This window comes from Muntiacus reevesi, chromosome 12, assembly GCF_963930625.1.
Source record: "Muntiacus reevesi chromosome 12, mMunRee1.1, whole genome shotgun sequence".
NCBI classification, from domain to species: Eukaryota; Metazoa; Chordata; class Mammalia; order Artiodactyla; family Cervidae; genus Muntiacus; species Muntiacus reevesi.
In genome coordinates, this window is record NC_089260.1 from 23,288,078 (window position 1) to 23,307,774 (window position 19,697).

The 19,697-nt window shown below is 34.9% G+C and overlaps 1 protein-coding gene across 1 annotated transcript in view; it reads right to left on the reverse strand.

Annotated features, from left to right (window-relative positions):
- Nucleotides 1–19,697, reverse strand: part of ANGPT1 (angiopoietin 1) — a 292,884-nt gene that overhangs the window by 38,552 nt on the left and 234,635 nt on the right. Inside the window, exons 6-7 of the mRNA XM_065903221.1 lie at nt 15,220–15,321; nt 5,354–5,520 (exon numbers count right to left, since the gene is read on the reverse strand). Of these exons, the coding sequence (XP_065759293.1) occupies nt 5,354–5,520; nt 15,220–15,321 (269 nt within the window). The remainder of the gene's footprint in view (nt 1–5,353; nt 5,521–15,219; nt 15,322–19,697) is intronic.

The window sequence follows — 19,697 nt, forward strand, 5'->3', positions numbered from 1 at the left end:
GCCTCAATCTTTCCCAGCATCAGGGTCTTTTCCAACGAGCTGACTCTTCTTATCAGGTGGCCAAAGTATTGGAACTTCACCCTCAGCATGGGTTCCTCCATTGAATATTCATACCAGCAAAAATCAGCAAAGTTTTAATGAGAAGAAAAAGGTTACTGTAAGCCCTAAACTGATAAAAAATCTTACTGAATTATTTTTTTAGTGAGATCAAAATGTAACCATTTATCAAAGAATTAAAGGGGAGAAAAAGTAAAAAATAAATGCATACATAAAGGTGATTTTATTTGAGTGAATAAGTTCTGAGCTGCAAGGAGCTTTATAAATAATTTATAGGATGGAAAATTGAGCAATGAGATAATGTGTCCACAACATTCAGATTATTGAAGACAGAAATGGAGTTAGAAGAAACATATTTTATCTCTTAGAATATGTTATTTGAGTGTATTTAATTCCAGAAATTAACTGATGCATTTCTCTTTATTAAGGGATGGCCATATGGTGGTTAGTTATAAGATCAAAGCTCAAATTGTGACTTTTATTAGTACCTGTGACCTTGTGTAAAGTATCATACTTCAATTTCTTATGTAAAACAAGGTGTCTGGTGCATAATACATTATGCATGTGAATACATAATACATTATGCATGTGAACATTATACATTATGAATATAAATTATATTCAGCAAATAACAACTATTAATTGTTAGTAATCATTTGGCTGGCTTAGGTATACATCTTCGATATTGATAAAAATGGTTTCTATAGGCTAGAAACTTAGAAATTAGTGGGAAAGATCATAGACATGGTTATATGGTTATCTTAACATGTGTATGATCTTTCCCACTAATTTCTAAGTTTCTAGCCTATAGAAACCATTTTTTAAAATGTGGATTGTTTGTTATTTAGTTGCTAAGTTGTGTCCAACTTTTTTGCCATGCCATGAACTGGAGTCCTCCAGGCTCCTTTGTTCATGGAATTTTCCAGGCAAGAATACTAGAGTGGGTAGCCATTTCCTTCTCTAGGGATCTTCTAAACCCAAGGATCGAACTCACATCTCCTGCACTGGCAGATTGGCAGTCAGATTTGTGGATATTTACAGACTGTTATGAATCTTTGTTTGGGGCCACAAAGCATCCAAATTTACCTGAGAATGAGGGTGATGGTGCACTTCTCTGAGAAACCAGTGTAGGGAGATTTATAGGACTGATTTTAGGACTGATTCCTGCGGCAGACTGAAGAAAGCAGTACTAAGCAGAAGGAGAAGTTGGCTCACATGCAGTCACAGTGACCATATCAGCTAATTTCAAGTGAAAGCCCTGGATAGTACCTCAGAACTGTCCTGAATTATGGCAAGTAGTCTTTAATATATTCCCGTCCTGACTCACTGGATGCAGTCTGTCTGTAGGAAGGAGCAGTGACCTTGAATGATATGCCTTTCTTCAGCCACACACAGGCATACTCAGGGGGCTTGGCTACAAGCTGTTAGGCTGCAACAGTCCCAGCAGGTGGGACAAGGAGTGCTTCTGAGGGGAGCCATAGGTGAGCACATCACAGATTACACTATAGCGGGAGTCATGGAAGACGTCCTGGAATAAAGGAAAGTCTTAAAGGTTTAGAAGATGCATCCAAAGTTGGATTCATGTAAGGATATAGAATATAGGGTGAGGATACAGAATTACTTTTAATCAGTATGTGTCTAGAGCATGAGGAAGATCTATTTAAAATTCTTTTTTGGTTTATACAGTGTGGCCACAACTATTACAAGAATTTTCAAAATTAAATTTCTATTAAGATAAATATTTTTAAAAAGAAAACTGAAGAAGAGGCATGGATGGTTAAGAGAAAGTGCAAGTAGTTTCTGGACCATATTCACAATGAGGGGATATCTGATTGTGCAGGGCAGCATGGTAATAATAGCTGAATAAGTAGCTAGGATCAGGTCATGACGAGTGTTAGGTGGCAGATTTCACCTGTAGATATATAAATACTGTTGAAATATGTGAAGGATGGCAGAGACCAAGTCAGATTATCTTTCAGAAAAAATCTTAATAGCTTGGAAAATATATTTGAGAGAATCAAGGCTGGAGGCAGGAAGGCTTTATAATAGTCTGGGTGTTGGATGACAAGACCTGCATAATACTACCTCTCTAGAGGAAGTATTTAATAATTTCATGTTGATTGTGTGTTATTTCACATGATGTGTCTATCACAACACTCTCACATTATTGTTTTTTCTTATTTATATTCTCCTGGGCTCTATAGATTTTATTTTCTATCTGAGATTGAATTTTCCTTGGAGGATAAAAGAAAAATACATGTATTACATGTACATTTGTAAGCTCATCAATCTATTCACAACATTTACTTTTAATCTAGAGTAAATGTCTAGAGTATGAGAAAGATATTTAACCTTTTTTTTTTTTTTGGTTTATACAGTGTGACCGCAACTATTATAAGAATTTTCCAAATACAATTACTATTAAGATAAAATACTTCAAAAAAGAAAACTAAAAAATTTCTGAATTTAATTTCAAAGAGAAAAAAATATAGAAAATGCAAAAATAGAAAACAAAAACCTATCATGAATTTCATAGTTTTGATTTTACTTGAAATTTAGTTGAATTTGAGCAGGTCAATTTTCCAAAGCCTCATCCAAGTTTCTCCATCTTTGTATGTATCCAATAGTACCTGGCTCAAAAGTCATTGTAAGGATTAAATGATTATACTACTAAAAATAATTTAATAAATTATAAAATACTTATATATAAGTGCATTAATTCCTTTAAGAATTTATCACAGTGAGGCATCCTAATTCAGAGAGAAGAGAAACAAGCACAGAAGATGCACCGTAAGCAAAGCTGGACATCTGCAGTCCCGACTTGAGGCCACCCGTGGTGTTACTGGACTTGGAGAGTCAGTGCGGGGCATGAGTGAGGAGACAGGTGGAGAGGTTCTCTTTTCAAGCTCCTGTTTGATTTTCTTTAAAAGAGTGAATAATAACGCCAGCTTATAGTGTGCTTATTTCAACTAAGCTTTCACCAGAACAGGCACTATGTTTTAATGAGCTTTAATTTCTCAATTGATGCCAATGTGAATCTTAATATTTAACTGCATAAGAAGGTGATGATTACAGATCTGTTTTCTGCTCGGTCTTGGCAGGAAAGAGGGCCAGAGCCACCAGCTTTATTACAGTAGCATTACAGAGTGGAAATTACACGGAACCAGCAGGAGTCAAACATCCCATGTTTAAGTCTTGCTCCTTCCTTGGGCAAAAATACTGTGGATTTCTGAACCTCAGCTTTGTTTTCTTTAAAACCAAAGGTTTGGAATTAAATGATTAAGTTCCTTCTGGGTTTGTAATTCTGATTCTCAAGGTTCACAATTCTCTCAAGGGACAAAAATGGAGATTTCAGAGTGTACGCCTCACTTAAAATTTCTGATCACAGGTCTGCATCATTTGGGTCAAAATCAGAATTACAAAGATGCTCAAGGACCGAGAAACGCTCAGTGAGGGCAGTGGGCCTGGGAAAGGAGAAAGCATGCCTTCCTCAAGCAGATACCAGAATGACAATCATACTACACACCCTGAAGCCTATTGCAGAGGCCTCCAACACCCCTAAACCTGTACCCTTAATACCACCCCATCCTCATAAGCATGCTCACACACACACACACACACACACACACACACAAATGGAGACGTTTTGGAAAAGAACCAAAGCAAATTCTTCAGGAGCCTAGAAAAAGACTAGGCTAATTATTTGCTAGTCCTATTGTCAATCTGTCTGACATTAGCCAAGTTTCATATAGTTTCAAGTTTCAACTCAAAACATTTACACAAGAGTATCCCTGATGTTTTACAGTGGTTTTTCTTGTTATAAAACTCTCAAAATATTGACCTCCTTGGAAACATTTCTTCTCACACTCCATTGGATTTTATAAATGTCTTTTCTTTTGTTTCTTAAGTTGCCATATGCACACCCTCAGTCCCCACCATGAGACTATCAACTCCTTGGATCAATTTCACATCTTCTGTTGTAGTGATATCATCACTGTTTGTTAAGAAAATGATTATTATGTCTCCAAGGATTCAATCCCATACATAATCTATTAAAATAAAATGAGATGCATTTATAAAAGAGTTATAGATTTAAACTCCTGAAGGATGGTATGTCTCAGAAATATAAACAAGCAGCAGAAACAGTTGAACTATGAGGAGATGGCCACACAGGTTGGAATACAAGCATCAGGCCTTGGTCGCTGTCACTGCATTTTGCTTGAAGCAGTGTGCCAACTCTTTAATGTATACACTCATGTTTCCAAGACCAGGATAGAATAGCCACAATATCAAGAGTTTAAAATCACTGCAACTCTAATTTACTATTTATCTAATTTATAGAACTGAGTCACACGTAATTATTAAGGACCTGTTCTGTGCCAAGTATTGCCTTTATGGGTAGTGATAGAAAAGTAACTGAAATATACTTCCTGTTCTCAAGGAAGGCCAACCAGTTATTTAGCGACCTAAATTGTAACAAAGATAAACTGTGAGGTCTGGGAGACTAGTGCTCTCATCACTGACTGCAAATTTTCCAGTGCCTAGTAGAGTTCCTAGAAGATAGAAGCAATGCAGTGTTTGTGAAATAAATTTATTGCCCTGCATTACTTGCTTAGCCATTTTTTTTTTCTAGTGTACAAGCTGTTCCTTGAAAAAAAAATCTGAGATATTAACAACTAAGGATATAGTCTGTCTATCTTTATATCTGCAGTGATATAAAAAAAACATGACATGTTGTGTATATTGATGTTATTACTTTGAGTTACTTTTGTCTTTCACATTTTGACAAAAAAATTCTAAATTATGCCTCACCTTATTTTTCATGTAAATCACTCAAACATAAAATTTTACCCCTCTTTTGTCACCTTCAAGGTAATGTAAAAAATAATTTAAGAAAGGTAAATAAAGAAAGTGCAAGGAAAAAATCTGGTAGAAAATAGTATTTATTTCAAGCCCCTGAGTTTGAGTCAATTCTCTGTCATCAGTTTTATATGTATGAAGTCATTGCACCTTCATAACAATGATAGCAATAATGAAAATAAAAATAATAATATCACACTTGAATTAATTCTCTATCTCTAGAATTTGAGCCAACGTCAAAATAGTCGGTCTGTGAAAACTAAAATTTAAAGTTTTGAACAAGACTTTACAGGGCTTTCTGTATCTCTCTGTCATAGGCCGAAACAGACTGATTTTCATTTTGAAGGATCATTTCTTTATTTTCCACACTTTTCTATTAAAATTCTTAAATGACTAGGCACAAGGCAGTTGAACACCACACCCAAGAAGGATTTACCTGTAGTTCTGCTTCTCATTTCCTATGTGGAATCTGTCGTATTGTGAATAGGCTCGGTTTCCTTCCCAGTCCAATAACTCAATTCTTAGAGTGTACTGCCTCTGACTGGTTATGGCAAAAATAAACTCATTCCCCAACCAATATTCACCAGAGGGATTTCCAAAACCCTGCAAAAGAAGAGAGAGATGCAGTTGCTAATTCGCAGAGAAAATCTTTTCAAGTTTAATATTATGCTCTAAACAATAATAAAACATTCTTTAAAAGATGGATCTTTCATATTTTTATACATTTTCTTCAGTTACTCACTCAGTACTTTTCTGCTATGTTCCTCTCCAAGGTTTATTAGAGTAATTCTTAATACAGTAAAAATATGATATTCAAATCTGTGTAGATGAGATTTTTTTTGAATTAAATGAATCTGGTTAATAGGTTTAACCAGTAAATGCTTCTCAATCACAACCTGCTTTTGAAAATAGTTCTTACATGCGAGTTAATGGAATATTTTCAACATAGTTTAAACATTTTTCAATGAATATCATCAGAAGTTATTTAACAATACTATTACTGTTTTATGTTATTATTATTCACAGTCAAATTATGTTAGATAGTAACAAACAGATTACTAGACCCTTAACTTCTATAGCTTTTAACATTTTCATTTTTAAGTAATAATAAGCAAATTTGTAAATCCAGGACTTCAGTCACTTAAATACATCACACCCACAGATTAGGATTTGGAGGTAGAAGGGTGACACTTAAGAGCTAGTGAGGGAATCTAGCTGGAGGCTCCAACCCTGAATCTCAACAAGGTCCCACTGTTCTCTTAAGGCAATCCCAGTCATTGCTACTAAGCGCTCAAAATAGTTTTGTTTGTGGGATAAAAGTAGTAGCACATAAAAGAAAGCTAACTTTTAATGCTGGTTATGTTAATGATAGGAAAACTAAAAACCCTAGGAGATTACTGGTGCTCTAGATTTTGGGTATTCACAACTGCCTCAGAAAGTATCCCTTAGTAAAACTTGAAGTTCAGTATAATTCCTGATCTACATGTTTTACCGACCAGACTATGTGCTCCTTAAGGACAGAAGTTGTGTTGTATTTGTGAATCCTCAAAGACTAGTAGAATGCTGGCATACACTGGGCACTCCATAAACTTTACTGAAGTTCAAAGAAAATGGAAGAAAGGCAGGAAGAAAGAAAACAAAAGACTATAGTAGTCTGCAGTTGAATTCAGAAAAATAACCTTTAAACTTAATTCTTGTAGGTAATTTGGTTGAATCTCAAGGGTGTTTCTTAAAGTGACCAACTGAATCATAATCACTGGAGCACTAGTTGAAAACAAATATTCCTGGCTGGTTCCAACCTGAATCAAAGTATCTGAGACCAGTCCATAAATCTGAATCTGAAGAAACTTTGCATTTATCTTGTGCACTTTGATACTTGGAAAACTCGGAGGTGCCTAGTAATCACATGATATACTTTGATGTTGCAGAAAGAAACATTCTGGTTCACCTAGGTATTCACTAATAAAGGGTCTTATTCTATCTGCATGAATAATAACGAGGGAAGTACTGAAAAATCACAGCAATTCTTTTTTAAAATTATTTATTTTAAATGGAGGCTAATTACTTTACAATACTGTGGTGGCTTTTGTCATACATCGACATGAATCAGCCAAGGGTGTACATGTGTCCCACCATCCTGAACCCTCCTCTCACCTACCTCCCCACACCATCCCCCTGAGTTGTCCCAGAGCATCGACTTTGGGTGCCCTGTTTCATGCGGCAATTCTTATTTCCTCAATACAGAGGATAGAATTGGAAAAATATTTATTTCTTTTAAAATTTAATGTATATCAACATTACAGAATGACAACTATAGTAGAAATGTTCTTAAATGATTTCTCCTTTAACCAGCTTACATGAAGCAGTATTTTCCGTTTCTTCTTTAAAGTATATTAATACCCAGAGTACACTAAAAGTATTAAATACAGTTGTACACTCCCATCTGCCAACTGAATTACTTACCAAAGACCAATTGTGTTTGGTCTCAAACTCATTTATGCCAGTTCTCTTATGGCAATGATAAGATTTATAATGTCATGTAAATAAGTTAAATATTAGTCAGGAAAGAGGAATTGTGTTTTGTTTTTGGTAAAAACTAATTTAGATGTTTAGATTCGCTCTATGAAAGCAAATCACTAAAAATTCTTTTGAACTATAAGTTGTTGCAACAATCTTAAAAGACTGAGGAAAATAATAAAACTTTAGAGGACTTTTAACACACGTTGCTTTTCATATGTCTTACTTGCTCTAGTTAAAAAAAAAAAAAAACAGAAGCTAAATATTTGATGCATTTGATTATGGGAAAGTTTTATGAAAGAATCTCTAATTCAGAATTCTAAGCTTTGAGCCTCTGTTTAAAAAATGTGGGCAAATGAATGTATTTTCAATGAAATGTATTAGCATATACATATGTATGTACACTTTTAACTTAGTTGCATATATGTATCTCAATTTAAATTAGTTTTTGATTAACTAAACACATTTTGTCCAAATTGCAGTGAGTACATGCATCCCCTAAGATCATCTCCCTGTAGCCCAGAGTACAGATGTAGGATCTATTGAAGTCCATACTCTAGGGTCTCCTTTCTTCTCTGTTCTTAAGATGCTCAAGTCACAGGTTGCAAGAGTTCCACAGTGGCAGGAAATCTTAATTTAAAATGTGCTAAGAATTTTACACATTCTCAGGGCAACTGGTGCTATATACCATGGAGAAGAGTGAAACTTACCTTCTCCAATGAGTAAGCAAAGCAGAAAGTTACAGGGGACTGAAAATTAGCACATTCTCAGTTGCAGAAGCCACTGGGAAGAAAAAGAAGGCGCTGGGATTCTCCTTGTATTTCCTTTCAGCTCAGACATGCCAAAACTCTATATACACCCTCTTTTGTGTGGTCAGTTAGAAGAGATTCAGGAATTATACTAAATGTGAATAAGGAAGGTGGGGATGATGAAGTGTGAAGTTTTAGGTCAAATACTTCCATGCTGTTGAAACAACTGCAAGGATATAAAAGCTCTCCAACCTTCCTAGGGAAGAGCACAGTGATCCTAAAAGGAAGAACATTTGTGTAATTCCTCCATGAGCCTCCGTTCCCAGCTTGGTATGCAAGCTTGTACCCCCTCTAGGTGGAGGCTAATAACCATTCCTAAACAGTTTGCTTTTTGTGACTGAAGATAGAGGAAGAAACAACTGAAGAGAAAGCACTGAAATTTGCTTTGATAAAACAAAATTTTATTTCGTGCACATTTCCAGAAAACTTTCTAAATATATGCTCTATTGGCTACAAGGAATCAATGTGTTAGGTATCAATCTAACACAATCAATCAATCTCACTGTTAGAGATAGAATGTAGGAGGAAACCTTCTAATAGCTAAGTGCAATGATGCAGAAATAACCATTTCATCATAAAGATGAAAAAATTCAAGAAAGAAGGGAAAATGGGTTCCTAATTTAGTAAACTGTCTATTGGATAGTCTATTAGGCAACCATGAATCCCATGAATCTGACACCTAGTCACAAAGACAGCTTTGATTAAACAACTTCTACTCCCTACCTCTGGCTCCAATTGGAAGTCTTGCTCAGCCATACTTGCTCTTACTTTTGAGTCTTAGTTTCCTTATATGCAAAATAAGGATTTAACAAAAATCTAGTTTCTATTATAATTAGAGGATATATCACAATATATAGTAATTTTCTGATTATCTGTCTCTGCCCCAAGAGACTATAAGCTATAGAGCGTTAGGCAGGTTCTTTTGCACTCTGTATGAGAAATCCTAGGTCTTGTCTTAGCCTGAAATTTATTTTATTTTTTAGCCTGAAATTTAATAAGGAGATATTGAATCAATGCTTTAAATGGTTCTCAGATGCTAGGAACTAATGTATTCTTAAGTTGAGTATTGGTTTATACAAATGAGTGCTTTCATTTTAACCCAAGAAGTTAATTATTAAATAAGAAGTTTAAACCAACTGGTTGCAACAGGGGCTAAGCTATGACACAAACAATAGTCTACGTCTACAGATTATCTTCTTACACTTGTTTCTGCTTTCCTATTGCTAAAGAGAGGTTGTCTTTTTTAACTCTACCTTGGTTCTATTTTTTTTAATTCCTTTCTCACTATATCTCATAAGTTTTAGGATCTAAAAAAGAAATTTTTGAGATCTTAAACCCATGCTAATAACTTGATAGTTCTGACATTTGCTTTCAACTGGCAGTGCATATCAGAAACAGCTGTGGAGATTTTTCAAACTATAGATGACTTGGTTGGTTCCCATATGGAGGTTCTGACTTAATAGGTCTGTGGTGGTCTTAGAGATCTATACATTTAAAAGCTCCTCAGGTAAGTATGCTGTGCACTAAAGGTGGAGAACCATAGGATTATAACGTAGAATAGCTATTCTGAATGCAAATGAGAAATAATAAATTCACCAGATCAAATTCTCTAATAGGTACATGGGAGAAAAAAGGCAGGCATAAAACTAAACTTTATCTTCATATTGAAGGTATTAGGAGTTAAGGGTTGATTGTATATTATGGGAGTGTCCTTGAAAAAAAATTCATATTTTTACTGGAAATACAGAGATGAACAATGCACAAACAAGCAAAGAAATGATTTACATATTATTGTATACCTAACAGCTTACCACAGGTTTTATATTTTACTCCAAATAGCTTGCAACAGTCATAAAAATGAAAGTAAAGTCTTAAACAAAATTCAATGTTGACACTGAAAAAGCAGTAAGTCCTTTGAACAAGCAATAGTAATAAAAACAGAACTTGTTCTTTTTTATAAATAAAATCCAAGGGTGCTATACCATACCCTGCCAATCATAATCACATAATTTAAAAAATCACATATCATGATTCTGATATCATAATTCAGATAGATTGTTTATCAATTTTATTTCTCCTTTAGCTCTTTAATAAAAGGCAAAAGACCCTGGAATTTAGCTGAAACTAATACTGACTTAAAAATGGCCTTATAAACCACATTTTGCTTTTTAAAAAAAAGCACACAGAGAATGGACTAATATTCATTAGTTTTTGCCAAAATTTGCAAAAATGTTCAGTTTTGATTTGTATTTTTCCAAGTTAATAAAATAATTGTCTCTGATACTTTGTTTTGTCTGATAATATTCATAGGAAGTCTTGACTTTTTATGGCTTAAACACAATTGAAACCAGACACAGTCTATGTACCCTGTAGGTTTCATCTCTTTTCATAAAATGATCAAAGAAAACAGATAAGAAGTCAGGGTTACTGAGTTGTGACTTTCCAAAGGTGCTTAATATACAATTCAGTTGTGCATCTCCTCTAACTACTGAGATAGCCCAAAAAAGATCAAAAGATGAATATTTCAGCATTTTAAATTTCTGATATATATTTTTCTCCTTTTAATGTGAATATGATAAAATGAAGTTGAAAATGTGCTCTTAATTCCTTTCCAGAAACAAAGAACTCCCAGAAGGTACAGTGCTTAGAATGAAATATTTGTGTAAATAGGAAGCACTGTTTATGGAGCTAAATGTTTTCAATACAAAGACAAGTTGTCTCCAGGGCATTAGTCACTACCTTTTATAAAGTTAGGCCACGGTGGTGGGGGGGGGGGTACTGTTTGTTGGAACCCTAGCTTGATTGGGCTGTATATGCAAAAGTACTGCTGATAAGTGTTATTGCCATAGGCCACTAAATGGTATTCTCAAGGCTTGAAGGAGTTAATGTTGTTCCCTAAGTGCCTCATTAAAAAAGCCCACTCCAGACTTCCCCCTTGGCAAACATCTTTACAAATCCATAAACCAGATTTTGTTGAATCCCCTCATAAGGAAGTTTTAAGTGAAAATAAAGCTTAGGTAAAAGATTTTGTAGTCTTAAAGCCAACATTAAGAATCAAATAAACTGTAAGTCTTCCATGGTGAGAGAGGTTTAAAAATAATAATTATATATTTGTATTTCATGTGTTGATAATTTTAACATATTGTTCTGGAGACCTTATGAAGCAAGAGAAAGCCCACAGGTATCAACCAGTATAAAGGGAAGGAGAGAGGAAAGGCAGAAAGGAAGGAGGGGTGAAATTTTAGCTCTACACTCAGTGCTTGAGAAAGAAGTGAATCATCTTATTGTATATAATAGAACAGTAAAGATTAAGGAGTAAGTGGTACACGTCAAGTTCTTTTTCCCAAAGGATGTACACCCAGCAGCCAGTTCTGATTCAGGGAACAGAAGTGGGTGTGACTGATAAGAGTTGGCATAAGGAGTCTATGCTCATTCTTCATGGAGTCATGTTGCTTTGTCTGTAGGTGAAAGACAAGCTCTGGAGGAAACAACCGAAACACTATACCATGTGTTTTGGTGATAGCTAACCAAATTATAAAATATGATAAATTCTTTTTTATTTATTTATTTTAATTGGAGGCTAATTACTTTACAATATTGTAATGGTTTGTGCCATACATTGACATGAATCAGTCATGGATGTACATGTGTCCCCCATCATGAACCCCCTCCCACCTCCCTCCCCATCCCATCCCTCTGGGTCATCCCAGTGCACCAGCCCTGAGCACCTTGTCTCATGCATTGAACCTGGACTGGTGATCTGTTTCAGATTTGATAATATACATGTTGTTTCAATGCTCTTCTCTCAAATCATCCCACCCTTGCCATCTCCCACAGAGTCCCAAAGACTGTTCTATACATCTGTGTCTCTTTTGCTGTCTCAAATATAGTGTTATCATTACCATCTTTCTAAATTCCATATATATGCGTTAGTATACTGTATTGGTGTTTTTTTTTCTGACTTACTTCACTCTGTATAATAGGCTCCAGTTTCATCCACCTCATTAGAACTGATTCAAAAGTATTCTTTTTAATGGCTGAGTAATATTCCATTGTGTATATGTACCACAGCTTTTTTTTTAATTAAAACAAAACAAAACAAAAGTCATCAGACTCATTTTTGCCAAAACATTTCAAAATTTTAGAGTTTATCTCATTTCTGACTGTGTAGAATTGATACTAAGCTAATAAATTGTTCTAGTTTGAATAAAAGATAGTCTTTCTATCTCCCCTGAAAAAGGGAGAGGAGAAAACTTCACAAAAGCTATGATTAAAGAATAATTCAGCCCCATTCCAACAATGAAAAAACTTGCTTAAATGTATACATTTGACAAATGTTTATAAGACATTAATCAATGATATTCTTCGTATGTCAATCTTTCTTACTTAATATACCTAGTTTGCCAAGGCAACAGATAATTATGGCTTGTACGTCACCATTTTGGAAAGTCACTGTGATGACAACTTTATATTAAATTTTATTTTATCATTAGTAATAATAATAATGTATTTCAGACTTGCTAGAATCTATAGCTATAGTCTAATTCTCAGATAACTTCTTCAAAACTTATTTTAGTAGTGAAAATAATCATGACTTAAGATGATCTTCAAAATAATATTTTTGCCAGAGTTAAGAAAACATCTGCAGTGTTTGATGTTTTAATCTCAGATAATAATAATACCTATAGTTTACAGACAATTCAAAGTGCCAAGTGCTTTACTTATAGCTAATCCTCACAATATCCCTGGCAAGGCAAATGAGGTACTATTAGCAATGTCCCCTCCTAACAAAGGAGAAAGTTAAGGTATGGGTTAAATGATTTGCTAAAAATCACTCCACTTTTAAGTGGCAGAGTGATGACTAGAACTGTGCATGTGCGGACAGGAAGTCATCTCCAGGGTGACTCCAGAACTAAGAACATTCAATCTACAGAACCAAAGGATTGAATTGTTGCCTCTGGAGGACTTTACAAAACAAGAAATCTTTTAATAAATAAAACCTGGGTTCTGCAGCTTGTATAGACTGATTCAAGACTAGCCGATCAGTCTGTAAGTATGACATTCCCCTAGTCCTTTAAATTTCACCCTGATCTCTGGAATGTGGAGATTTGAGAGCCTTGCCTCCTGTCTCCCTTCCAGTTGACCTCAAAAGAAAAGCTCTTTCTTTTCTCAAAAGTCTGTGCCATAGTATTGGCTTCTTGGGCATTGAGCCCTTGCTCGGTAACATCATCTTTATTCTAAATTCACACAGTTAATCTTGTATATTTTTGGTCTAGGTTGAAAGACTTCACATTTATCTTTGTAGAACTCTATCTTGTTGGCTTTAGCCTACCTTTCTATCTTGAGTTTATGGATTATTGAAGATATCAAGATTCCAACATTGTGTAACTCCAAACTTTATTAACTTACTTTCAGAGTTAAATCCGATAAAAAAAATACTATAGATAAAGAGACACCAGTAGACACTTTCCTTCATTTCTTAAAACCCTTTGTCTACTGATGTTTGGTCAATTACTAACCTACTAATGGGTAAACTGCAATGCTGATGAGCAAACCACAGTTTTTACACATTTTCAACATGAATATCAAGGCAGAACTTAGGTTAGTACAATATTTCTCTTTATCTCTTTCTTTACCTTCTGAGAGGAGAATTTGTCAAAAATTTGTCAAGACAAGAATTACCTGGAACATTTATCTGTAAAAGATGAGATTAGTCTGCAAAAGGAAATCCTCTTCCATTACTGTTTCTTGATAATTTGTCAGCAGATTTTAATAGTTAATATTGTAGGCACTATGTGATTATTCAGAGAAGGCAATGGCACCCCAGTCCAGTACTCTTGCCTGGAGAATCTCATGGACAGAGGAGCCTGGTAGGCTGTGGTCCATGGGTTCGCTAAGAGTTGGACACGACTGAATGACTTCACTTTCACTTTTCACTTTCACACATTGGAGAAGGAAATGGCAACCCACTAAAGTGTTCTTGCCTGGAGAATCCCAGGGACGGGGGAGCCTGGTGGGCTGCCGTCTATGGGGTCGCACAGAGTCAGACACGACTGAAGTCACTTAGCATGTGATTATTGGATTATGGATTATTTCAACCATTTACTGTATTATCTTGGAAAAATTGATCTCCCAACGTGCTCAGTTTCCTCTTAAAATGGGGACAATATTAACTAATACATTTGATATAAAAATTAGATAAGAATTTATGTATGAGACTTGTTCATAAAAATATTCAAAGGGTAGCTTTGATGATGGTGATGATGGTAATGATGATATCTACTGTTATTCTGGAGACCTCAATCACATCTCACAGTTTATACCCTTGTTTACTTGTCTTACTTTGAATCTGGACTGGCCCTGTCATCAACTTTAACTAAAAGAATACAGTAGAAGTGACATGCCATTTCTGGGTTTAATAAATCTTAAAAGACCTGGAAGCTTCTATTTTTGTGCTTGAAGGATGTCAACTGCCACACAATAAATCTGATGACCCTGGATCACTATGGTGGGGGAAGCCCACCCTAGCCACATGGAGGAGTTCTCAGTCCATGGCCAGCAACAGCTTGCCAGCCATTTGAGTAAAGTCACTGATGGTGCCCACCAGTTCTGCTCCACAGCCCACAGCTCTATACACTTCCCTTGTCCTGGCTCACGTATCCCAGACTGGGTCCAAATTCTAGCTTCCTCCACCCTCATTCAATCAGGAACAAATTCAGACAATATACAATAGTTTGCTAAATGATTTCAGTAATATATTTTTCTTTCTGATGTACACATGGAAATCATTTATTGAAAAAGATTTATGAGTGCTTTGTGTTTAATGAGAATAATGTCAGGAATGTTTCATTTTATTTTTAAAATGTATCATTCTATTTTTTAAAAGACATCTAAAAATACAAGGGCTTATCACACAGTGTAGTGAAGAAAATCTCACTATAAAATGTCAAAAACTATGTAAATTCTTCCAACTTACCATTTTATATTCTTTCCAACCTCTTTGGAAATCTAGACTTCCATCTTCACGATGCTGTATTACAGTCCAACCTCCCCCATTGAGATCCATATTGCAAAATACCTGACAAAGAAAAATAAAGCCAGGTGAAAATCATGTCTAATGTAAAGAAACAGGTATCAGATATGTTTCAAAACAGAAATAGGATGGATAGCCTTATAGAAAAAAATGATAAAAATTGCCATGTTGAAAATATTAATTTAGACATTATATTGGCTATTTCTTCCTATATCCAAGTTGTTTCTGATTAAATTCCATCAAATGTGCATAAATTACTTGTAAAGTTTGGAATCAGTCAGCTGAAAACTGTCTCTCTCAGTCACAGACTATAAAAATTATTTTTAAAAATTTGTCTGTTAAGGCAAATAGGCAATAGGCACTGTGTATAATCAATTTTTTAAAATGCTACTAAAGTTTCCAAAATTACATACCATTTTACTGCTAAAACATAAGATTTGAAATTTTTATCTTTAATTTATTAAATTACAATATACCAATAAAAAAGGTTTTGGAAAAATAGTGTTTTAAAAATCATATATATTTAGCTATTACACATTTCATTGCATATTTACTCCTATACACTTATATACTACAATAATTATTCTTGACGGTTCAGTATAACATTAGAGGCAAAATTTGGTCCCCAGCATATGGAGAACACATTATTTGCTTGAATTTTCATCTTGAACAATATGAGGAGAACATGACATACTATATTCCTTCTGACTTTGAGAAGCTTTTCTTTTGCATGTGGAAAAGTTATCCAAATCTTTCAAAGACTTAAGCTTATTTCAATTATTCTAAATATAATGATATTTATTTAGAAATGGATTCATTTCCCCCAGAGCCCACCCAGGAGAGAAACATATCTGTAATAGGACTATCTTTAGAGAGCAATCACTGTAATTGATGAAGCATGAATGTGGCAGCTTGATTATTCAAGGGCTTAGCAATGGGGAGCATCATTCCCCTGGCAATCATTCCTACTAATGCAATTTGGAAGCTGGCTAAAGGTGTAGATATGAGGCAACAGCAGCAGGCAGGCTGTGTGGGCATAGAGCCTGATTAAAGGAAAAAAACCTCAAGTGTTTTCCCTGAGGCATTAAACTTTGAGCACAAATGACGAAAGGGTATGAAAACATTGGCAAGAACTGTCATTCAATGGACAAATTGTCCTTGTATTTCCTCGGAGTAAAGGGAGCTATGAGATACATACTTAACTGTAAGCATATGAAAACAGGCAGAATGCTCTCCTGTGGACTCTTCCCCTAACTTGACAACAGCCGCCCACCAGTATACACTCGTCATCACGAGGAACTGACTCCCCTCCAAGATTACAAATATGAAATTCCCCTCCCTATCTTAAAGTTCTCCCTCTACTAATTCCTTAGCTTCTATGCACCTGCCCTTTGTCCTCAACATGACCTCTAGTCTTTTGTCTTCCTTAATTCTAATTCAATTTTTTCACCTCATAAGCATGTTGGGGCACTGAGTCTGTGATACAGCTGGTGATATTTTGATGAACAAAATATGGATCATATCATCAAAACACCTAAAAGTTTAAATAGTGATTGCACCCATAGAAATAAGGAGAAGTAATAATTCACAATTTTCAACTCTAGTGTCCTGAAGAATAATAGAGTCAGCAAACTAAATGAGAAATTTAAGGAATAGAGCTAACGTGAGAAAAGAAATGACCATGGTTTTTGGAAAACTAATGTTTAGGAGAGCACAGTCATCAAAAGGGGGAGTTTATTGATTAGAGATGATACAATTATAGGCAGATCAAGAAATAAGGATAAGAGAATGAGGGACTAAGAAAGGAATAGTCATAATAATAGAATGCCTTTTAAGTCCTAAATAATTTAAACACTTTACTGCATTTTCCAATTTATCTCACAACAGCCCTACAATGTAGGTGTGATTATTATGTCCATTCTGCAAATGAAAAACCTTAGACTTCAAGTATTTCAAGAACTTATCAATGGTTATTATTAATAAAACAAGTACTGAATTTAGGATTTGAATCTCTTGTTCAAAATTATACTGGCGGTAATCTTCTTAAAAGCAGCAGTTGATAGCATAAAGACAGATTTCTAAAGAAGTTAAAAAAAAAATAGTGGAAACAGATAATGGGGAGGGGTGATGGCCCAAGAATGGGCTTTGATGGAGAAAAATACAAACATACAACTGATGGAGAAAAATACAGACATCAATAATCTTTAGGTAGGCAGGAAGTTCATTTTATTTGCTATGGTCCCTAGTGTCTAGAGTAGTGCCTAGCTTATAGTAGGCACTAAAAAAATATTTGTTGAATACCTAGAGATGCAATAAGGAAAGATAAAACAGGAAAACTTGATTAATGGAATGCAATGAAAGTTGGTGATGGATTTCAAGTTGGGGAGTGATCAACTTAGTCAAATATTCCAGAGAAGTCAAGATAAATAAAGATTAAGAAAATACACATTTAAATTTAAAATGAAGGAGCCATTAGTGACCTTGAAGAGGGAGACTGCAGAATTCCTATAAAAATAAAATCCAGATGGCTCATTTTACAGAGGACATTGTTGGTGATTTGACACAGCGGCCGAAGTGGAACTCTACTGGTAAAACAGATAAGAGTAAGTGAATGTCAAGGAGATATTTTCTTAGAGGAAACTAATGTCACTTGTATTTTAATTAAATTTTACCCCTGCCTTGACTGGTTAATTTAGATTTTTTTCCCCAGATTTTTATTTCCTAATGGATACTGATCGCCTGAAAGTTTGCCAAAATGTGCTTGCAAACCTATGAAGTCCATTTACACACTCAGGGAAAGGAATAACCACAACTATAAATATATACTGTGTAGAGAAAACTGTTCTTTACAGGTTATTTTGGTTACTATTGCCTATGTTATTAAAATTCTATGCACTTAAAAAGTTTTGAAAAAGAGATTTTTTAAAAAATCACTCGCTAATTTTAGAAAAGACAACTCTCCTTTTAAACAAAGGTATCTAGTAACTTGCAAATGTTAAGATGTGCTGGGAGCTCTTCTTAGGTAAAGACTCAAAGAAAGTTAACCCAGAGGAGAGAGAAGTTACCCAGGCTGATTACTGCCTTGGAAGCTAAAGTGCAGGGAAGTTAAGAAGTTAGATTTACACCTCACAGTTCTTACTGGGACTCAGTAATAACAGCAAAGGTAACAGCTGCTTTTTGGTGAATATGGACACAATAGAAGGGAATGATATATTGGTTACAGGCATGGACTTGGGAGCTACATTACCTGTGTTCAAGTCCCATCTCAGCCCTAACTATGTTGTAGATCTTTCGCAAGGATTAAATTAATTAATGCATATAGTTTTCAGAACAGTGTTTGGCATAAACAAGCTTTGTCATTAATCTCTTAGATGTATTTTACATATGTGATGTGTATTTATATTTTGCAAATATACTTTATGTATATAATATCTCATATATAATAACAGATTACTATTATATATTTCATATAATTTATTATTTATTATGAATAATATGAAACATATAAAGCCAAAATACATAGAAATTCAATAAACTGTCCTTATGATTACAATTACCAGATTCTTGTTAATAATACTGGCATCAATTTCTAAGCATGCTTTCTATTGTATACATAAATATTTATGTAATATATATACATATATGTATGTGTCCATATATACATATGAAGTTGGGCTTCCCAGGTGGTTCAGTGGTAAAGAATGCCAATGCAGGAGCTGCAGGGTTTGATCCCTGGGTTGGAAAAATCCCCTGGAGGAGGAAATGGCAACCCACTCCAGTATTCTTGCCTAGGTAATCCCACGGACAGAGGAGCCTGGTGGGTTACAGTCCATGGGGTCGCAGAGTCAGACACAACTGAGCTACCAAGCTCATACGAAGTTGGATTAGTGCTAGCAACCTGCCACACACAAAAGACCATGATTTTTAGTCAGAAGAAAAACAAAAAGCCTATGCTTAGTAGATGAAAGAAGTTCAAAAAGATAGGTGGTTGGTTTTGAAAGAATTGAGACATGAAAGGATTTGAAAAGTTCCTTTGCCAATATAGTGTGGTCTGTGCTATCTGGCGGCATCCTTCCTGTAGACGCAGGCGCCCTGCTACATTTACGATGACTGTTGCATTTATTGATCATATGACTTGGGCTTAACTCTCTCCAAGAACAGATTGAACTGGCTCCTATCCCAGGCAAGGTCAAACCTTTTAAGCATTAAAAATCTTTTAACATAATAATGATTTAAACCCAAACAAAAAGGGGAAATTTGATTCACATAATTTTTATGCTTTTATGCTGCATATAAGTTGGAATGATTAACCTTGCGAGTGTTAATTATTTTTCCATAAACTTAAATAAAAAAGGCTCAACACATTTGTTATAGACCTTTTCCAAGAATTAGGGAAATTATAAATTCAGAAACAAATTTTT